At 41.2% G+C, this 19,473-nt stretch overlaps 1 protein-coding gene across 1 annotated transcript; it reads left to right on the top strand.

The window, feature by feature from the left end:
* The first annotated feature begins 1,303 nt into the window (after positions 1-1,303).
* Positions 1,304-18,473, top strand: SERINC1 (serine incorporator 1). Its single transcript, XM_040550471.1, has 10 exons — positions 1,304-1,481; positions 6,678-6,839; positions 7,630-7,823; positions 10,815-10,894; positions 11,072-11,209; positions 13,078-13,247; positions 13,373-13,463; positions 15,073-15,214; positions 15,323-15,553; positions 16,893-18,473. The coding sequence occupies exons 1-10, from the start codon at positions 1,443-1,445 to the stop codon at positions 17,029-17,031; spliced, it is 1,386 nt and encodes a 461-aa protein (XP_040406405.1). The 5' UTR covers positions 1,304-1,442; the 3' UTR covers positions 17,032-18,473.
* The last annotated feature ends 1,000 nt before the right edge of the window (positions 18,474-19,473 follow it).

The following is a 19,473-nucleotide window of genomic DNA, read 5'->3' as shown; positions in this document are numbered from 1 at the left end:
TTAATGCAAGTAAAGGCCCCATTATATTACAATATATTATCCCATTATATTGTGGGGAAGATGGTTCAGGCCTCACATTCACATCGGAGGTTATCTGCACCCAAATTCTTGTGTTTGTGCAGGACTAAGAGATATTTAATTGTAATAGGCTAAAGAGAGCCTGGTGGCCACTGGCAAGTAGACTTCAGTGAAGGAGCAGATGCATCCTAGCTAACAGTCCATTCTGTCCCCCACCATCTAGCATCTCAATTTAGCAAAATTTTTACTCTTGATAACTTTCTAAACCTCTTTTAACTGATTGGTTAGGGCAGGAAGGTTGGATTTTATTTCAGTTCAGCATTCAGTGTCCACTAATTCTATGTGCTTACCTTTCAAATTAACAGGTATAACCACTATGTTAATTATTCCCATTCCTTTTTTTTTTTTTTTTTTTTTTTTAATTGCTGGACAATAATCACAGTCTTAAACCACCAGATCACAAAAGTTCCTTCTCAGCTTTTTCTGTTCATGTTTTATTTTGAAAATACAGCTACCTTTAAAATCAATTATAGATGATAGATTCAGCAATATTCATAGATAACGTCAGGCTCAGCATGAAAGACCAGGCTGAGCAGTAGCTCAGCATGAAGTACCTGCCTTCATATGTTACTATGAAGGCAAACTTGTGAGTAGCATGAAAATATTCCTTATAAATCTTTTTTCTTAATCTGTAAGATGAAGCCACTTACTGTCTACTCCTTACGAGATGAACTGTCACACTGCGAAGTACTTTATTTTAAAATTAATTATTTATCCTTGTTACTTATTAAATAACAGCTTTTCAATATTAAAACACATTGGACAAAAGAGGCGGTCATGTTTTGGTAGGCGAAAAAATATCTTTAATATTGCCTAATTATTAAAATGTACATTTTCTATTCCTTGGACATCCCATTATTGTATAAACCGCTTTTGGTTTGGGACTGTGAAGTTCTTATTAGTACTTATGAAATCGAGAAACACGGTCACTAATGAGCTTTGGTACAATTTTGTATGTCCTGTGGGGACACGAGCAGCGGTCACCAGTGGCTTAGGCCAGTCGTACATGCACAGAGAAAGCAATCCCGCACAGAAGTCTGATACCGTGCAGAATCCTAAGCCCTGAGCGTGAGTTAGGCGCAGGGTCAGGCTGCCACCCTGGGTCCCCAAGCACCGGCTCCCTGCGGCGGCTGCCATCACCTCCCGGCACCAGCAGCGGGCGGCACAGGAGCAGCCATAGGCAACCTCTCCTCGCCCCGCCCCCTGCCGCACTAGCCCCGCCCCCGCCTCATCGCCCCGCCCCCGGACGTGACGCCGCCGCCGCCATCCCAGGAGCCGGAAGCGCCGGGCGAGCCGTAAACAGCCCCCGCCGGAGCCCGCGGCGGCGCCGCGTCCATCTTGTGCAGCCCCGCCCGGCGCGGACCATGGGCAGCGTGCTGGGGCTCTGCTCCGTCGCCAGCTGGGTAAGGCCGCTCACGGGCTCTCCCCTCCCGGCGTCCCGCAGGGCGTCGCCCCGCCGGGCGCTTCCGAAGCCGCGTTACCGAGCGGGAGGCGTCCAAGCTCCCCCGTCCCTAACTCGCCTTAAAAGCCTAACTCGGTGTTTGTGAAGTTCGGTGTTCGGTTTGGGGAGACGGCGCTCCTGTAACGCCCCGCTGCCGGCCGTTGTGTTCAGGGCTTCTTCCTTGCGGCTTTGTCTGGGGCAGCTCCGCCCTCTGTGACGGCTTTGTCATGTCGGGGCGGCTCTGCGCCGTGCTCCCGTGGTGTCAGCGCCCTGCCCCGCGCTGCCAGCCGCCTCTGAGCGCTTGGAAACAGTGCTCCAAGGGGGTTTAAATCTGTTAGCACCACGCAGAGGATCGTAGGAAATCGATGAAGGCCCTTCCCGGCGGGCATCTTCCCCGTCGAGGCATCGCTGTCTTATCTCTAAGGGATGATGTCTTTCTAAAGCTAGGCCCTGCGTGAATAACTCACGGTCACGTGGATGGTGAATCTTCAGACATTTGGGATAAAAATGTCAGTGGGATTGTGGAAACCTAAATTTCCATACCAAAAATATCACATTTATCGTGCTTAGATAAAATGAAGTTATATCTATTTAAACTGGAGCTCATATAGCCCACAGTCTACTGAAGCTTCATATAGATTCAAGCTCCTCTCTCAATACTACAATACACCAATAGATATAACTTTATTTTTTCCTAGTAGTGATATTGAGAGTGATGATAACATAACTCCTTAATCTGCTGTGCAAAATTAATAGCAGGACTATAGAGATGGTAAATTACTGAGTATGAAGTAAGCTTCCAGTCTGATAGGCATGTAAATAAGCTACCAGAGTGCTGATAATATCCTGCTAAAGAGATACTGTCAGTGTTCGTTTTGCTTTAATCAACGTTTTAAACACCACTTAATGGATTAAGCTAGTTAGGGTTTAATTGCTAGCTGAATAGAGATACCTTAACATTTTTAATTGTTGCCAAATACCGGGTGACAGTATAGCTAGTTGTAATGAAAATATTCGAGTTAATATGTGTTGTGTTTCAAGTGCATGAACAGCCTTTCTGGTGACTGACTGGTGTTTGCAGTGCATGAAGAATCCTTGTATGGTTGCTCTTGCTTTTGAGTGTTTTCTCTAGAGAGAAATGCTTTCAAGTTCCGCTAATGGTCTTTTAAATAAAATGACTTAGGTAGTCAGGTAATCTTGGTTAAATCACATTTACTGTGGGTGACTCCCATCCCGTTCTTTAAAGCGTCTAGACAAACAGTTGTGGTTTTTTTTTTTCCTGATGGCTTTAAAGTGTTGACTTTCTTTCCACAGTTAAAACCACAGCTAATCGGCACTTACAGCCTATGCAGCATGGGAGTCGAAAGTGGCTGTGGTCCCTAAGGATGTGTCTGTGTAAACAACTCATGGCTCTCAAAGAGGAACCAGCTGTGAGGGGGGTGTGTGGGGGGAACCAGATGTGGGGTGTGTGCTGGGGCAGGCTGTGCCACGGCCGGGATTACTGCTCCATGTCTCTCTAGGAAGACGCTGCTGCTGGCACTGCTTTGTGGGGCTGTGCGTTGTGCCACGCAGAGCTGTGCTGAGTAACTGACCTCGGCATCCAACCTTATGCCTTTATTTCTTCTTGATTTTTTTTTGTGTGGTGGTACTTCTGGTTATGACTGCACTCTGCAGGACTGTGCTGATCTGGCAGTCTGTAAGGGCAAAGAAGAGCCTGTGAGAGACAGGGGGTGGGGAGAAGTCTTAAAGAGCATTGTCATCTCACCGAAAGGTTTCTAATCCCGGTGGCCTGGATCAATCAGTCCTGATGGTTTTACTGGGGCTTGCTTGTATTGCAGTGCTCTCTGAAACAGTTTGTCTGCTGCTTCCTGTGCTTTAATACTCTCTGTCAAAGCAAACATCTTGATTGAATTGGTTGCTTTAAGCATATGGGTAGGGATGATGTAGCTAAAACCTAACTAGGCCCAGTGGGGGCTTAGTGTTTGTGCAGACACTGAATTCAGTGCATAATCATTTAGACTATATCCCAGTAAGAAGATTACATTTTATATCAAAAGCTTATTCGGTGCACATCAGTGGTAGTAATGCTTGACTTGCAGTAGACTTATGGGGTTTTCTTTCTCCTGTGTCCTGCAACATTCATCTTGTGTGATCCTCCTGTAATTTCCACTGTCCTAGAGAAGGAAGTGACGAGTTTGGCAAGCGTGAGTTAGCTTGTCTGTCCGACTGGTTGCTCCTGGAATAGGTGTGTTCTTGTTGTGCATCCATGAACACCACGGAGCTGCTTTTTTTCTAAAAAAATGTGCAGGAATGTATGTCAGTCAGTAGGTTCAACAGTTACTGGATGGCACAAGATTTTTGTTGTCATGATTTGCCCATTATTGGCCTAGCTTCCTTATGAAAGCAAGCTAAAAACTAATTGCAGAGTAGTTCTTTGTCTGCATCTGTGACTAAGCTGAATTTCACCTGAGGAGTTAATTTTAAGCTTTGATGTGTGTAATAGTAGCTTGCTTTTTGTACTGTGGTATTTTCTGTAGGACCAGAGCTCTGAATTTGGGAGGAAAGGAATTGACGGAGACTGTCCTTATCTCCTATAAACTGCATTCTGTGGCAGATTCCTTTTTGTTCCCACTTCTATTTGAAGGCTACTACTCATTAGCAGTGGTTTTGATGATAGTATAATAATATTATTTCATAGTATAATAATATTATTTTATGGGAGTGATGTATATTTATGTATCTTTCTGGAAGAAAGAGGGACTGTAACGTGACTTCCCGTAGGAGCCAGCTTGTATGAATAGTATCGGTAGGTATCTCTTGCTCAGAGATGTGCATAGTCACAGCTTGTAAGAATGAGCTGTTTGGGGCCACGTGTTTTAAGAGCTGATGTTGCTCGGACATGAAAATCAAGCGAGGCATGTTGCCTCAGTTAGGGCACGTGTTTCCCACTGAGGTGGACACGGCGATCTTTCTTTCAGCTCCCGTGAGCCTCTAGAAACACCCAGGTTAGGTGCAGTCCGGTGTGTTCCTTTTGATACACTCCGAAGGAAGCTGCCTCGATTACTTAGGCATTTAACAAGCTACTTAACACTGGGATAACCCAGAGGAGTTATTTTTATGCCCAGCAGTCCTTGCACCAACTTGTCTGCAGCAGATGAACCTAGTCTCATATACTGCTCTGCTGAATTCAACCTTTTTTCAGCAATATCTTTAAAAATATGAATGCAGACAGAATTAGTTCAATAAATTAATGTTTTGAGCAGAAAATAGGAATATCCTTCAGTAGAGAGGTTATTTATTTGGGGGGAGGAAATACCATAAATACATAAGCACTCTAAAAAGTCCTGATGCGTCCGAAGCCAACGTTTGCCATACATTTCCTGCTTACTAAGCACAAACACCCCTAATGTATTGCTCGTAATCAACATCTTCCTACACTTTGTGCTGCAATGTTACCGAGTAGAGAAGGAGGAGGAGGTCAAAAGGAGCACACTGGAATAGTAACAGTGAAAATCTACTTAATTTCACTTTTTTTTTTTTGTAGCAAGGCAATTTTAATTGTGATGTTTGTTAATTTAAAAATGATTGTGTAGCATAGCAAAGGGAAAACTCCTGGCTCTTGTGTCCTTAAGAAAGAGCATGGAGAGGAACATAAGGCAATCATTTAAAAGCCCCGGGTTGTGGGTCCAGCGTGTGGGTCTGGTTGAACCTGTCAGAAGAGAAGATGTGTCCCTTTTCCCCAGGGCTCTCAGGAGCCTGCCGGCAGCATCCTGGCAGCCTTCCTGCTGGCCCCGGGGCCTTGCCAGCGGTGCCAGGCTGCCGGTGTCCTGTTTGCCGAGTGATTCAACTGGTAGGAACTCTACGGCCCACACCCTGGATGGTTGACGTGCCCTGGTCATGTGGCCCTGTTGCTATTCCTGTTCTCCCGTGTTTGAGCGTCTTTCCGGTGGTGACTGACACCGGTGATGGCTTTTATTGCCAGACAGAGGTGTACCTGAGCTTGTGCTGGGGGAGCAGCGAGGTTTGCAGCAGTGTGGGGGCTGCGTGGGTTGCAGGTTATCTTGTAGCTTACATGGAACAGTACTTGCTTAACGAGCCTGGTGGCAACTGTAGCAGGGGATGCATTTGATTCTCACATTGGTAGATTTTACTGAAACTGAATAATTTGTGGTCTCCAAAACCTTAGCTATTAACCACTCACTGGGATTTCCCATCTTTTTTTTTTTTTTTTTTACATAAAATAATTTATTAGTGAACAAGAAAAAAATTCAATTTTGATTGAATCTTCCCTCTTCTGGCTTACGTTTAGTTGTGGGCACTTGCCTTTCTTTTGCTCCCTGAATGGTCATGCAGCAAGTGACAGAGAATTGGTAAGGGGTGAGGTACAGGTGTTTTCAGTGAATCTGCTCCCTTCTTCCTCCAGCTTTCTGATTAAGAAAAGATTTCACTGAATGCAAGTAATTTTTGTCCTCAATTGACCCTCCTAGCATCTACAACTATAGAGCATTCCTATCCAACTCTTGCTGTTAATATTTGGTAGAGCTGATAATGCATGCTTTGCTTTATTTGTGCGCTTTGTGACTGTGCATCGCCAGCTAACAGAGAATTATGTGATACCTAAATGTGAACAGCTGTTAAAAATGCAATAAATTGCAGCCCTAGCTTTAGGCTGTTTTACCCGTTGTCTGTGCTGCATGACTCTGCCCCAGTAAGGACTGCAGCCCAGCTCCAGTAGGTGCTGAAGACATACCTAGATGGTGCTTGGACTCAGACTTTTTTCTGTGGCGTGTTTCATCTCTGCAGCTATGGATGGGAGGATGTAGTTGCGAAGCAGAAGTAATCCTTGAATCTTAATTAGATGAAATAAATATAAAGACGAGAACAAGTAAGCCAGAATCCAGTCTTCCATTCCTTTGAATGGATAAATGATTACTTTTGATGTGGCAGTAATTGTACTGTACAGTGGTACACTGGGAACTGCTGCCAAGGTTGTTAGGAGGCTCTGTAACATGTTGCAGCCACTCAGTCTACGCTGGAGATGAGATGCATACCATGTGTCATTTTCCATCTAACTTCTGGGGATCCATACAGCCTGATTGTGACCGAAGAATGCAAAGCTTTCTAAAGAAATTGTTTTTACCTTCTGTGTCTCTGTCAGATACCATGTTTGTGTGGAAGTGCCCCGTGTCTGCTGTGCCGATGCTGCCCCAGTGGAAACAACTCCACCATCACAAGGCTGATTTATGCGTTCTTCTTACTCCTTGGTGTGAGCGTTGCCTGTGTGATGTTAATACCAGGAATGGAAGAGCAGCTGAAGAAGGTCGGGTTACTTTGTTAACATGTTTGGTAGAACAAATGTCGCAGATAATTGTAAACGATATCCCGAAAGCACAGGTTTTATTTGGAAGTACAACATTTTGCTGCAACCTGTGCTTCACAATCGCTATTACTTTGATTATAGATCAAGTAAGTGATGAACTCTTGGGAGCATCACTGCATAGATGAAAAGCACTATTTAGAAATAAAATTGTATCTCTTCTTTAATAGCTTGAATAAGAAAGATAAGTCTTTCCTCAAACAGGAAACTGTAATTAATATTTGTAGAGGTTTAAATTGTTTATTATTGAGGTGCTTGTGTTTGTGGCACTTAATTGATTTTGTTTGATGTTAATAAGAGTATAAAAGAGTAAAAGAACCACAGTCTAACATTATCTTCTAGTTTTCATTGTGCTGTAATAGTTAAAATTTTAAGTCTGCATATATGTAGCAAAAACATTTTTCACTAAGGACAGTAGGATTTTTTTCACCCAGGGAAGTAGGAAGTGCTTAGATAATTTTTACAGTTTTAGTTATATAAAGTTATATCTACTTTTGGTAGATAGTAAGTTCTGTTAGGCAAGCTTTTGTTCTTCCACTTAATTCAATACATTAAATTCATTTAATATTCTGCCTTAAACTTTAACTATACAGCTCTGCAATATCACTTTCTGCAAAGTTTGTAGTTGCATAAAGTTACAATATTAATGAATTGTATATTAACAAAATGCTAATATGTATTTACTCACTTCAGTGAGCTGTAAAAGGCATCCTGTATCTTGTGCTTGTCACAGATTCCTGGATTTTGTGACGGAGGGATTGGAACAGCCATTCCCGGTGTGCATGGCCATGTGAATTGCGATGTATTAGTTGGTTACAAAGCAGTGTACCGTGTGTGCTTTGGTATGGCCATGTTCTTTCTTCTCTTCTCCTTACTGATGATCAAAGTGAAGAGCAGCAACGACCCAAGAGCAGCTGTGCACAATGGGTAAGATGCAGAAATGAGAAGTGAGGTGGGCGGTTGTGTGTGTGATGCAGCTACTGTGAAAATTAAGCCTGCGGTTAAGCATGCTGCTCAAGTGTACTGTTCCACAAAGAATTTTGAAAAGTGAGAGGAGTGTTGTTGCAGTAGAAGGCATTCAAAGTTAGAGTTCTTAGAGCAGGTTAATTTTTGTAAAAGAAAAAGGTACACATGGCGTTAGTTTTCAGAGCCTTAACTATGACAGCAGGTAATCTGTCCAGATGTTTCCCAAAATTAGTTTCTGCTTTTGTCCAAAGAAAACAAAATTTAAAAATAAATGGTACCAGGTTTCATTCTACTGAGATTTTTTTCATAAGTAGAAAGTTTAAAAAGCCTCACTTGTCCTATAGGAGTTGCATTCCGTCTAACTTTGATATTTATTGAGCTTCTCTGTATATGTAGATATGTAGCATCTTGTATCTCCTTGCTATCTTTTCTTCAGTCTTCTTCTGTAAATAAGGAAAAATAAGTTGTGTAGTTTCTGAGCATCCCAATATTTTTTTGGTTTCATTACAGTTATTTTTATGAGACTGAAGATATTAGTGGAATTTCAGCTTGCAGGTTGACTCAAGTGATACTTTTCTTCCAAGTCAACCTATGTGTAATGTAACTTCTTAAATCTGTAGGGGGGAAGAAAATTAGGACTGAACAGAATATTGCTTTAGTTCTTTTCTTTGTTTAGGTCTAAAGAAAGAAATCTGGATATGGTATTGTTAAGATGCATTAGCAGTAGGAACTCAGTTCAGCTGCTTTTTTTCTCCCCTTACTTTGTTCATGAGAGTATCCCCTAAATCTTTCCAGTACTACCACAGGTAACTCTGTCTGAAAACATACTTGTTAAAAGCAAAAAGGAAATGGATCAAGTATGTTCTGTTACAAACACTTTGAGGAGTGGGTGTGTGAGGTGTTTTTTTAACAATAAAAACATTTTACATGGTATGAAATCTTCTTACCGAAGACCACTTCTGTGTTTGGGATCATCTTGTTACACTTATCTGGAGCTTCAGTGCAAATTTAAGTACTTTTTATACAATCTACAGCAGTTTACTCTTAGCAAATCTAGTATCAAGAGTAGGATAAAAGGAAAAATGATATTCTGTGCCAGTTACCAGTAAAATATTTAATGATAACTTCCAACACCTCTGTAGCAGGTAGTTGCTTCAGTAATATGCTTTACAGGTAGCTTTGTGAAACCGTGGGTTTTGATTTTGAAATTGTGTATCTTCACTAATAGTTTGCAATGTAATCTTTCTGTCAGTCATTTGAAATATTCAGAATATTAAGGTTTCCCATGTGTATGCACTTCTTCACGCTTGTACGTCAAACGCAGTTGATTTGATCCAGTGCCAGTGTTCACTTTCTTTGCTTTTGTAATAGCAGTCAGGATGGCTTCTTGCCTCAGGGTAATAAAAATAATAGGAGGAAAAAAACCAGTTATAATAGTTACAGTGTATTCAGAGGATTGTTGCTGACTTGCACAGAGCCCATGGCAGCTGTAGGTGTTATTTCAGAGAAGTTGTCTTTTCAGCTATCATGCAAGCTGTATGCGGATAAAGCATTAAAATCCTTTTAAAAGATCTGGAATTAAGGAATAATTACACAAAATTGAAACCGTTCTTATTTCTATATCTGATAATGATATTTGTTTAAAAAAACCACATGTGGTTTCAATAACTAGTTTTTGTGGGTAGTGGTTAAGGGTTAGGGTTTTGGTGGTGTTTTTTGGTGGGTTTCGGTGGTAATTTTTTTTCATGTATTATACAATATTTTTCCAAAGTTAATTCAGCTTTAATATTGGGTTTTGTCACTTTATATCACAGTGAATTCATTTTTGCCATATTCTGCACTTCTTTCATCTTACATAGTTCTTTTCTACGCAATTGAAGTTCTCTTAAGAGTTCTTATCTGAAGATGTTTAATCTCATTTTTGGGCTGTTATGATCAGGTGGTGGTGACTGAAGTACGGAAAAAGATGGGAAGGGTTAGAAAACTTGAACACCATGCAGCTGTTTGACATTGTGAGGGTGTGGTATGTGTCTTTGTGCTATATTGAGTTTTGAAGTACATGTAGTTGGTATTGTGCCTATATTTGGAGCTGTGTCATTCTGATCAGGAAGTCTTTACCATCTTATAGTTATGTTGGGGGTAATTTTTCAATTTGAAGTTTCCAATGCAGGGTATTTGAACAGTCTGCATTTGGTGTGTGCGTGGCGAATCTTTGGATAATACTAAAAGACTTCCCTGTCTCCTATGTAAGAGACATCTGACCTGTTGTTTGTCCAGGAGCACATATGTTTTACTGGAAAAAGTGCAATGCTGCTGGTTTCAAACAAGGGCTTTAAATTCAATTGTTTGCTTTCTGTCAAGGATAAATCCATTGTTTTTGTTGCTGTGATAAATCTTCATCAGGTGTCAGCCTAAAGTCTGAAGTTATATGGGAAGAATCTAGGCTTTTATACATCTATGTGTAAGAAATTATTTGAGACTGGTAGGGAATTCCAGCATAAATTTTTTCTCATTGTAGGCACCAACCAAATTCTCTACTTTTTTAGTTTTAATATTAAAAACAGGTAAAGGCTTTTTTATTTTTTTCTTTTCTGCCCATGACTTAGATATACATGGAGTTCAATAACCTCATTACTCTAGTTAAAAACCTTTGGGGTAAAAAAGCTCGCAACTTTGTACCGTCCTGGCTTTGTACATCAGGGAGATATTTATGGGAAATAAGTATTGAAACCATGCTGTGAGTCTAGCATGGTTTAAGCATCGTTTTCTGGAAGGGGAAAAAACCTTGGGTAGATAGAATAAGATTTTTATCTTGAAAAAGCTAAGTTAAGAATGAATGAATTAAAAAACAAGCCCTCTAAGAATGTGCATTTTGTGTTGTCTGAGTCTTTGTGAAGCAGATCATGTTTCAGTAGTTGCCTGACTTCCTTTTGTCCTTTTTTTTCCTTTTAGATTCTGGTTCTTTAAATTCGCAACAGCACTTGCAATTAGTGTTGGAGCCTTCTTCATCCCAGAGGGACCTTTTACTACTGGTAAGAGAATATTGGCCTTCTACTGGATCACGGTGGATCATACTGGTTTTAAAACTAAATTAAGCATGTGCTGATAGCTTTTTTTTTCTGTAGCTGCATAACTATAGACCTTCTCTGTGTTTGAGACAGAGCAGTAAATTATAAATGGCTCTAAACTGGTTTTATTTCTCTTTATAGTATGGTTTTATGTAGGTATGGCTGGAGCATTCTGCTTTATTCTTATTCAGCTGGTCTTGCTTATTGACTTCGCCCACTCATGGAATGAATCTTGGGTTGAAAAAATGGAGGAAGGAAACTCAAGATGCTGGTATGCAGGTATTGTATTACAACTGAAAAATAAATTCCATTGTATACTATGTTGAATACATCATTCACCAAAATAGTGTATTTTACAAGAGTGCAGAAGATCTACTTTGAGCACAAATATTTTCTCAGATGGTATAGTTTAGCTCAGTTGTCAAGCTGTCCTTTTGGTACCAAGTTAAAAATGGAGATAGAGGGTGGAGGGTGGGAGAAGAGCAGCTCCCGCTGACTAATAAGATCTAATCTCTAGGCATGTGGTACCAATTTATGAGAGCAGAGAAGTGGCTATTATAGTGTGTTTCTTCCATAAGTCATAGGCTTTGTTACACCTTAACACCGATTAAAAATAAACTAGCCTACTACTGTTCATATTAGGCATAAGCTCAATATGTTTGCCTGTCATTCTTCTAAGATATTGTGGTTGTTTCACCCTCATGGGCAGCTAAACTCCACCAAAACCACTCTTTCATTCCCTCTCCTCAAAGGAACAGGGGGAGATCACTTGCCAGTTACTTTTGTGGACCAGACAGACTCAGCACAGGGAGATGAATAGAATTTATTTCCTATAACTAACAGACTAGAGCAGTGAGAACTAAAAGCACCTTTGCCCAAACTACCCTCTTTTGTGTCCTCCCCCCTGAGCAGCACAGTGGAATGGGGGCTGCGGTCATTCCTTAAGGCTTCGTCTCTGCTGCTCCTTCATAGTCACTCTCTGCCCCAGCTCCACGTGGGGTCCCTCCCACGGGATGCCGTCCTTCCCGAACTGATCCTGTGGGGGCTGTCCACAGGCAGCAGCTCTCCAAGAACTGCTCCCACACGGCTCCGTACCACAGTGTCCATCCCCCAGGAGCAAACTGCTCCAGCACGGGTCCCCCACGGGTGGGCGGCAGCTCCCCCCAGGCCCCTGCTCCTGCATGGGCTCCTCTCCACGGGCTGCAGCTCCGGCCCGGGGCCTGCTCCTGTGGGGGCTCTCCATGGGCCGCAGCCTCCTCCAGGCCACATCCACCTGCTCCCCCGGGGGCTCCTCCACAGGCTGCAGGGGAACTGGGCTCTGTGCCTGGAGCGCCTCCTGGCCTCCCTCTGCACTGACCTTGGGGTCTGCAGGGCTGGTTCTCACTCCTCTCTCCCAGCTGCAGTTGCACAGCAGTTTTTTCCCCCCATTCTTCAGTCTGCTCTCCCAGAGGCCCAACCAGCACTGCTCCCTGGCTCTGCTCTGGCCAGCAGCAGGTCCCTTTTGGAGCTGGCTGGAGCTGGCTCTGCTCTGACATGAGGCAGCTTCTGAACTCTGCTCACAGAAGCCACCCCTGCAGCCCCCTGATACCAAAATCTTACTATGTAAACCCACTGTGGGCATATACTGAGTGAACAGCTGAGATAGTGAAGGAAAGTACAAGTCATTTCACTGGAGAAATATGTTAATTTTAATAAAGCAATTTCAGATGTGATGATTTAGTCTTTTCAAAAGAAAGCTCAGCCTGTCTTTGTGCAGTGGGTGCTTCAATTTGTTCTTTAATATTCTTAATAAGATGGAGTTGGGAAATAGGTTTTGTATTTCTTTCTGTTGGAGAAGTGGTTATTCAGTTTTTTTTAAGCCTTTGTCCAAAGCGTATGTAGTAGAACTATATTCCTTCATTCTTTGTGGTCTTGGTTGCTCTTAGAGCACTGGGAAATGACATATGGCTTTGTGCTTCACATTTGTGTTTTTTTAACATCTCAGGTTATTTAGAGGAATCTATTTCATTTACATTTCAAAGCCCAGAGCTGCTCTCCAATTCTGTCTTTGTATAAAATATCCAAAACATGATCGTCATCCAATATTATTTCATTTTGACTAGTTTATTAATAATAAATTGTAATTCTGTTTTTGTTTCTCTTCACAGCTCTGCTGTCAGCCACGGCTATCAATTATCTGCTGTCTCTAGTAGCTATTGTCTTGTTTTATGTTTATTACACTAATCCAGAAGGTTGTTCTGAAAACAAGACATTCATCAGTGTTAATATGTTGCTGTGCATCGGTGCGTCTGTAATGTCAATTCTGCCAAAGATTCAGGTATGGCTTTAATTCTGTTATCTTTTGGTTTTCTGTGTTATTTTTTCAGTGTTAGACCTATTATGCAATCATGCCTGAGACCTTTTAATTGCTTAACTTTGCTTTTTCATCACTACTTCATACAGGAATCTCAGCCAAGGTCTGGTTTGCTGCAGTCTTCTGTGATCACAATTTATACCATGTATTTGACTTGGTCAGCCATGACCAATGAACCAGGTAAGTGTAGCAGCAGTGTGTGGCTTTCTGGGTGCCAAGTTAGCAGTAAACTGTATCTTCACCTATTTGTGAGGCAGTATTGGAAGGAGGTATTACAATGTATGCAAGTTAGAGGCAGGCATAGTTTGCGGTTTCTCCCACAGCCCCAACTTTCTGTAATAACACCGAAAAAACAGTTCTTCCAAAGATCATGTTTTTCACTTGCTCTTATGTTTATTGTATAGAAGAATTTCTACATGTTGTTGGCAGGGTTGCAGTAGTCTAAAATGGTTACAAGGCTCATTTCCATACCAGGTTTCAAGCTTCTTGCCTGGTGACTGAGCTGCTGCTGATTTGTGTTTTTCCTAATGGAAGATTTTTTATCTTGTCTGAAAACAACTGAACAACTGAACATCTCTTTAAAAATGAAGAAATAAATAATTCCATTGATGGACATAAACTACCAAATACTGATTTTGGGGGCTTTTAATTGCCTCTGGCATTGAAGTGGCCCTTTAATCTTTAATCATGGACAATATTTTGTGCTTCTGTGTAACACTATTGGTGTGAGTCAGCGTAACTATTGAGGTGTTACGGGAAAATATGTTTCTGATACTTTCTGCTATTTCATCTGTGTTACCTGTGGATGCTGAGAGTTGTAGCATTCTTTTTAAACTTTGAGATGATTCTGATACCCAATCTATAGACTATGTAGTATTCAAACTTGGTTTCTAGCAGTAGAATTTCTTACATTTAATATGCAGAGCACCTTTATTTTGTTGAATCTAATTATGAGATGCAACAGTAAAGCACTTGATACATAGAGCAGATAGAGGGTTTAAAACTTTTACAAGAGTTTTATGTAACATACAGTCATTTGTCTGCTTTAGAGATTCTATAGGCTACAATTAGATTTGGAGCTTTTATCATCCAAGACTTTGAAGGTCACAAAGTTTCTTTTTATTACTCTGTGTTGTGGTTTAACCCGGCTGGCAGCTAAACACCACACAGCGGTTCGCTCACCCTTCCCCCTCCCTCTCTGGGATAGGGGAGAGAAACGGGAAAGTGAAGCCTGTGAGTTGAGGTAAAGACAGTTTATTAAGACAGGAAAATAATACTAACAATAATAATGATGATGATGATAATAGTATTACTAATAATAATCTGTACGAAACAAGTGGTGCACAGTGCAATTGCTCACCACCTGCTGACCAATGCCCAGCCTATCCCCGAGCAGCCAGCCCCCCACCCCGGCTAGCCACCCCTATATATTGTTCAGCATGACGTCAGATGGTATGGAATACCCCGTTGGCCGGTTTGGGTCAGCTGTCCTGGGCCTGTCCCCTCCCAGCTCTTGTTGCACCCCCAGCCTGCCCGCTGGCAGGACAGAGCAAGAAGCTGAAAAGTCCTTGGCTTGGTGTAAGCACTGCTCTGCAACAATTAAAACATCAGCATGTTATCAGCGCTCTTCTCATTCTAATCCAAAACATAGCACCCTACCAGCTACTAGGAGGAAAATTAACTCTGTCCTAACTGAAACCAGGACACTCTGCATTCACCGTAGAAATAAAACAAGAACAGAACAAATATTTAAACGTGTATGTAAGTTCTAACATAATTTCCTTCACAGACAGGCGCTGTAACCCGAGTTTGCTGAGCATCATTGGTTACAATACCACCACCATTCCAACCCAAGGTCAAGTGGTGCAGTGGTGGGATGCACAAGGAATTGTAGGACTGATTTTGTTTTTGCTGTGTGTCCTCTATTCAAGGTAAGATTGCTTTAAAAAAAAAAATCCTATTAGCTTGTATTACTTCCGTTAGATATGAAATTGTATTCATTTGGGTAACGATACTGTGTCTTTTCCTGTCAAATACAGCATCCGAACATCCAATAACAGCCAAGTTAACAAGCTGATGCTGACCAGCGATGAATCAACACTGATCGAGGATGGAATGCCCAGGAATGATGGCTCCCTTGATGATGGAGATGATGTGCACCGAGCCATAGATAACGAAAGGGATGGAGTTACTTACAGTTACTCCTTCTTTCATTTCATGCTTTTCCTGGCATCACTGTATATCATGATGACACTTACCAACTGGTACAGGTATCTACATTTGATAGTACAGAATGCTAATAATCTGCATACAAGAAACTACATTTAGCTGGATTAAGTCTTATAACAATTGAAAATAACAAGGACGGACCAGGTGTTTACTGACAGAGCTAGAAAAAAGAGGTAGGACATGGTAAATGCCAGCAGGTCAAGGGAGGTGTTCCTTGAGTGCCGAGTAGGTGAAACAGCTACTCAGCACTGGTGAAACCACAGTTGGAATGTTGGGTCCAGTTCTGGTAGTTCTGGTCTCCCCAGTATAAGAGAGACCTGGATGTAATGGATAGAGTCCCACAAAGATGATGAAGGGACTGAAGCATCTCCTGAGGCTGAGAGAGTTGGGACTGTTCAACTTGGAGAAGACTCAGGTGGAACCTCATCTGTGTGTATAAATACCTCAAGGGAGGGTGCAAAGAGGACAGTCAGGCTCTTCCAGTGGTGTCTAGTGACAGGACAAAAGGCAATGGATGCAAACTGTGACACAAGAGCTTGTCTGAACATCAGTAAACATTTTTTTTCACAGTGAGGGTTATCAAGGACACTAGCACAGATTGTCCAAGAAAGGTTAAGTCTTCCTCCATGGAGATATACAAAAGCTGCTTTGACATGGTACTGAGCAACCTGCTCTAGATGTCTCTGCTTGAGGAGGGAGGTTGGAGCAGATGACCTCCAGAGGTCCCTTCTAACCTCAGCTGTTCTATGTTGGGGTCTATAGTGGAAGCAAATTAAATCGCCTGCTTGCTGAAACGTCTTCCTAGATGTGAATTCAGTGAGTTATTTGGGTAGTCTTTCCACTATGTACATCTGCTAATATACAAACAGATGTGTAACAGCTTGAGCAGATGTTATTCAGAATTTAAAACAAAAATTAAAGGTCTCTAATGATTTGTTAATGGACTCTTTGTACTGAAGTAACAGAACTAGAAAGGTTTTCTTTTAGAGTAACTCTTAATAGATAGTTCTGTTCTGGATTTGATTTGTGGCCCTTCTTGGGTCAATATTACAAGAAGATTATTAAGTCTCAGGGGTTGTCTTTGCACAAGGTAAATTGCATTACTAGTATGTGTAAATACTATCCAATTCCTCTTTTCACATATTTGCATAGTATTTATTTCTGCTTCTTGATAGATTCTCTTATTAAGTACATTCTGAGCTTCTGTTGCTTTCAGGTCTCCTGTGACAGCAACTTAGAAATGGCATTTTCATACAGATTGGTGTGAACTGACTGGAAGAAGGGTAGAAGAGGGGTCCTTTGAAAATGTTGAAGAGTAGCTTACTATACTACCATGTCATATTAAAGCAGAAAAGCAAACTTTTATTTTCTTTCTTTCAGTCCGGATTCTTCTTACGAGACAATGACCAGCAAATGGCCGTCTGTCTGGGTGAAGATATCTTCCAGCTGGATCGGCATCGTGTTGTACGTGTGGACTCTGGTTGCTCCACTGGTTCTCACAAACCGTGACTTTGACTAAGCAAGCATTGCATTAGCTTCATCATGTCTTTAAAACAAACAGTATTCCAGGTTATAGTGTAGCTGTAAATATGTGTGCACACGTGCTATCCATGTAGTATACCCCGCTTTATTCTGCATGATCACCTCGAATCGTGTATTTTTGTCATTTCACCAAATGACTTTTTCTAACTGAGCTCAGTGACAATTGCTACGATGGTGGTTTTCTTAGGATTACTCTAGATCTAGTGCGTTGGAAGCATTAGATAGATCAAAGCCTTGGGGAAGTAGGTCTTTCTCCCCACTCCTCAATTGCATTAAATAGTTTTAGGGAAAAAATGTGCAAGTGTTAACCAGAGTAACAAAACTGTATTAGATCAGGCTTTGCAAGAAAAGGGGGGGGGCTGCCTTTGATAATCCACGTTGCCTTGAATCCAAAGTAAGTCTTGAGTAAGCATTGTTAGACTCAAAATTGCACGTTAGAGCTTATGGGACACGTTGCATCATGTTGGCAATAAAAGCCTGACCTTTTCTTGTAAAGGCAGCAATACCTTTAGCACAAATATTAATTGGGGAAACTTGCACCTGAGGTTGTGGAGAGGCTAACATCCTCCTGGGAATGACTGGATCCATTGCAGGCAGGAAGACAGACAGACTGGGGGAAAAAAAACATCCTGGTAGCAGATGCTCAGATGCATGTTTTTAAGGCACCTGTTTACAATATGCATCTACATATTTTTAAAAAGTAGTTTAAACTGAATAGCTGTGCTGTAATTTATTGCTGTTGTGTGTGCCATCTTTCTTGGCTAAGTTACAATCAGAGGGTTTGCAGGGAGTCGAGTGATGAAAACCGTAGGCCCTTCAGAGGAATTTCTGTGGTATAGTGATTAAAATAGAAGCAGAGGAAAAGGAGCACTGAAATTGCAGTAACTAGCAGAGGCTTGCATTAAATGAGACTTCAACAGAAGTTTCTTAATACATTTGGGGCTCTAAATTTTGATCTATTTTAATGTTTTTTTTGCTGTCCATGGCTAGAGATGGACTTGAGCCTACAAAGTAGTTCTAGACAAAAGGTAAAACATTAGATGTTTGATTAAAATACTGTATAGTATTGTGCAGTTATGAAATCTTAAATGCCTTTGTGCTTGCTGCTTTGTAATTGAAGTACATAAGCTGCATTATTTATATATTTCTGTTACTTGCTACAAGCTGAAATTTGAGCAGTCTGATTGGGGGTTACCCTAAAGCCTTTAGCAGATATCACAATTATCTGTTACTGTGGAGTTTATACCATTACTTCCTGTTGCTAATTCTTCTCTAAGCTTTTATTTTAAATTTACTCCCAGACACTGACACTTATTGCAGAAATGACATGTCAGTCAAGCTTGAGATGGTAATGAAAGGATTAGTAAGGCTTGTAGTAATTTGGAATATGTGGTTACCTTATTAATAAATAAATTTGGATGAAACTGTGTAATGACTTTTCATGCCTCATACTACTGCTGAACATGTGGATGGTACCTGGTTTTGCATTGTATTCTAATCTTACCTTCCTAGCCCTTGAGATCTTGTGTAAGTCTGTGTGAAGTTTTTCAAGTTGTCTCTGCCCTGTGTAGTCATCTCTCTCACATATGTAAAACTTGTGTTTTAACTGCATGCCCTACTTCATCATGAAACAATTTGGGCTGCATTATATTGCACTTCTTTTAAGCTTAGGTAAGACACCTGAATGCTAATGTTAATATGGTAGTTCCCCAGTCCTGTAACAAGTAACTGGTCCTTCCCTGAAAGGAAGTCAGAAGTCAGCTGACTACGCAGTCAGCTACTTGTATAAGTGGCTAGACTATACCTTCAAAATCAAACAAAAACCCCCACTGTCAACAGTCGCTTTTAATACGCTTACCCTATTGTGGAAGATATTTTCCTCTTACATGTGTGAGAAATTAGTACTAAATTCCAGTTTCTCTGATTACTGGGGCATCCTACCCTGAAGTTTCTTACAGAGCGCTGTAGCTACAGCTTTGAGGACAAAAGCTCCATGGTTATGGATTTAGCATACACTAAGTCAGATGCTCAGAGTGATATAATCTGATTACAGATACATCGCTTGTCACCTCCCATGGCTGTATAACCTCTCTGCCATTCAGCTGTATAATGCAACTGTAGTAATTTCACTTGAATGAGCGCGGAAGACTGACTGACTGACAGTAAATGCACACACCTTTGGAGTAAGGGTGTAACTTTTCCACTGAAAGGAACTAGTGGACTCTGCAGCAGTTACCAGTAAGAAAGAAAAGTAAAATTTTATATACTACTAAAATAAATTAATTTGCTGTATTAGCCACTACTTTTTTTTTTTTACTAATGATGGGGTCTTATATACAAATCTCAAAATTTGTAGATAATGAAACTACTTTCCAAGAAATATGCATAGGAAGGCAAATTTTGAATAATTAAGGCATTA

Source organism: Cygnus olor, chromosome 3 (assembly GCF_009769625.2).
Source record: "Cygnus olor isolate bCygOlo1 chromosome 3, bCygOlo1.pri.v2, whole genome shotgun sequence".
Lineage (NCBI taxonomy): Eukaryota > Metazoa > Chordata > Aves > Anseriformes > Anatidae > Cygnus > Cygnus olor.
Note: the sequence above shows the minus strand (reverse complement) of the source record. Positions and strands in the feature narration are given on the sequence as shown.

Excerpts from the sequence above, each read along its gene's own strand:
- SERINC1 (XM_040550471.1), top strand. The coding sequence starts at position 1,443 with ATGGGCAGCGTGCTGGGGCTCTGCTCCGTCGCCAGCTGG. Across the intron at positions 6,840-7,629 it reads TGGAAGAGCAGCTGAAGAAG|ATTCCTGGATTTTGTGACGG; the intron begins GTCGGGTTACTT and ends TGCTTGTCACAG. Across the intron at positions 15,554-16,892 it reads ACACTTACCAACTGGTACAG|TCCGGATTCTTCTTACGAGA; the intron begins GTATCTACATTT and ends TCTTTCTTTCAG.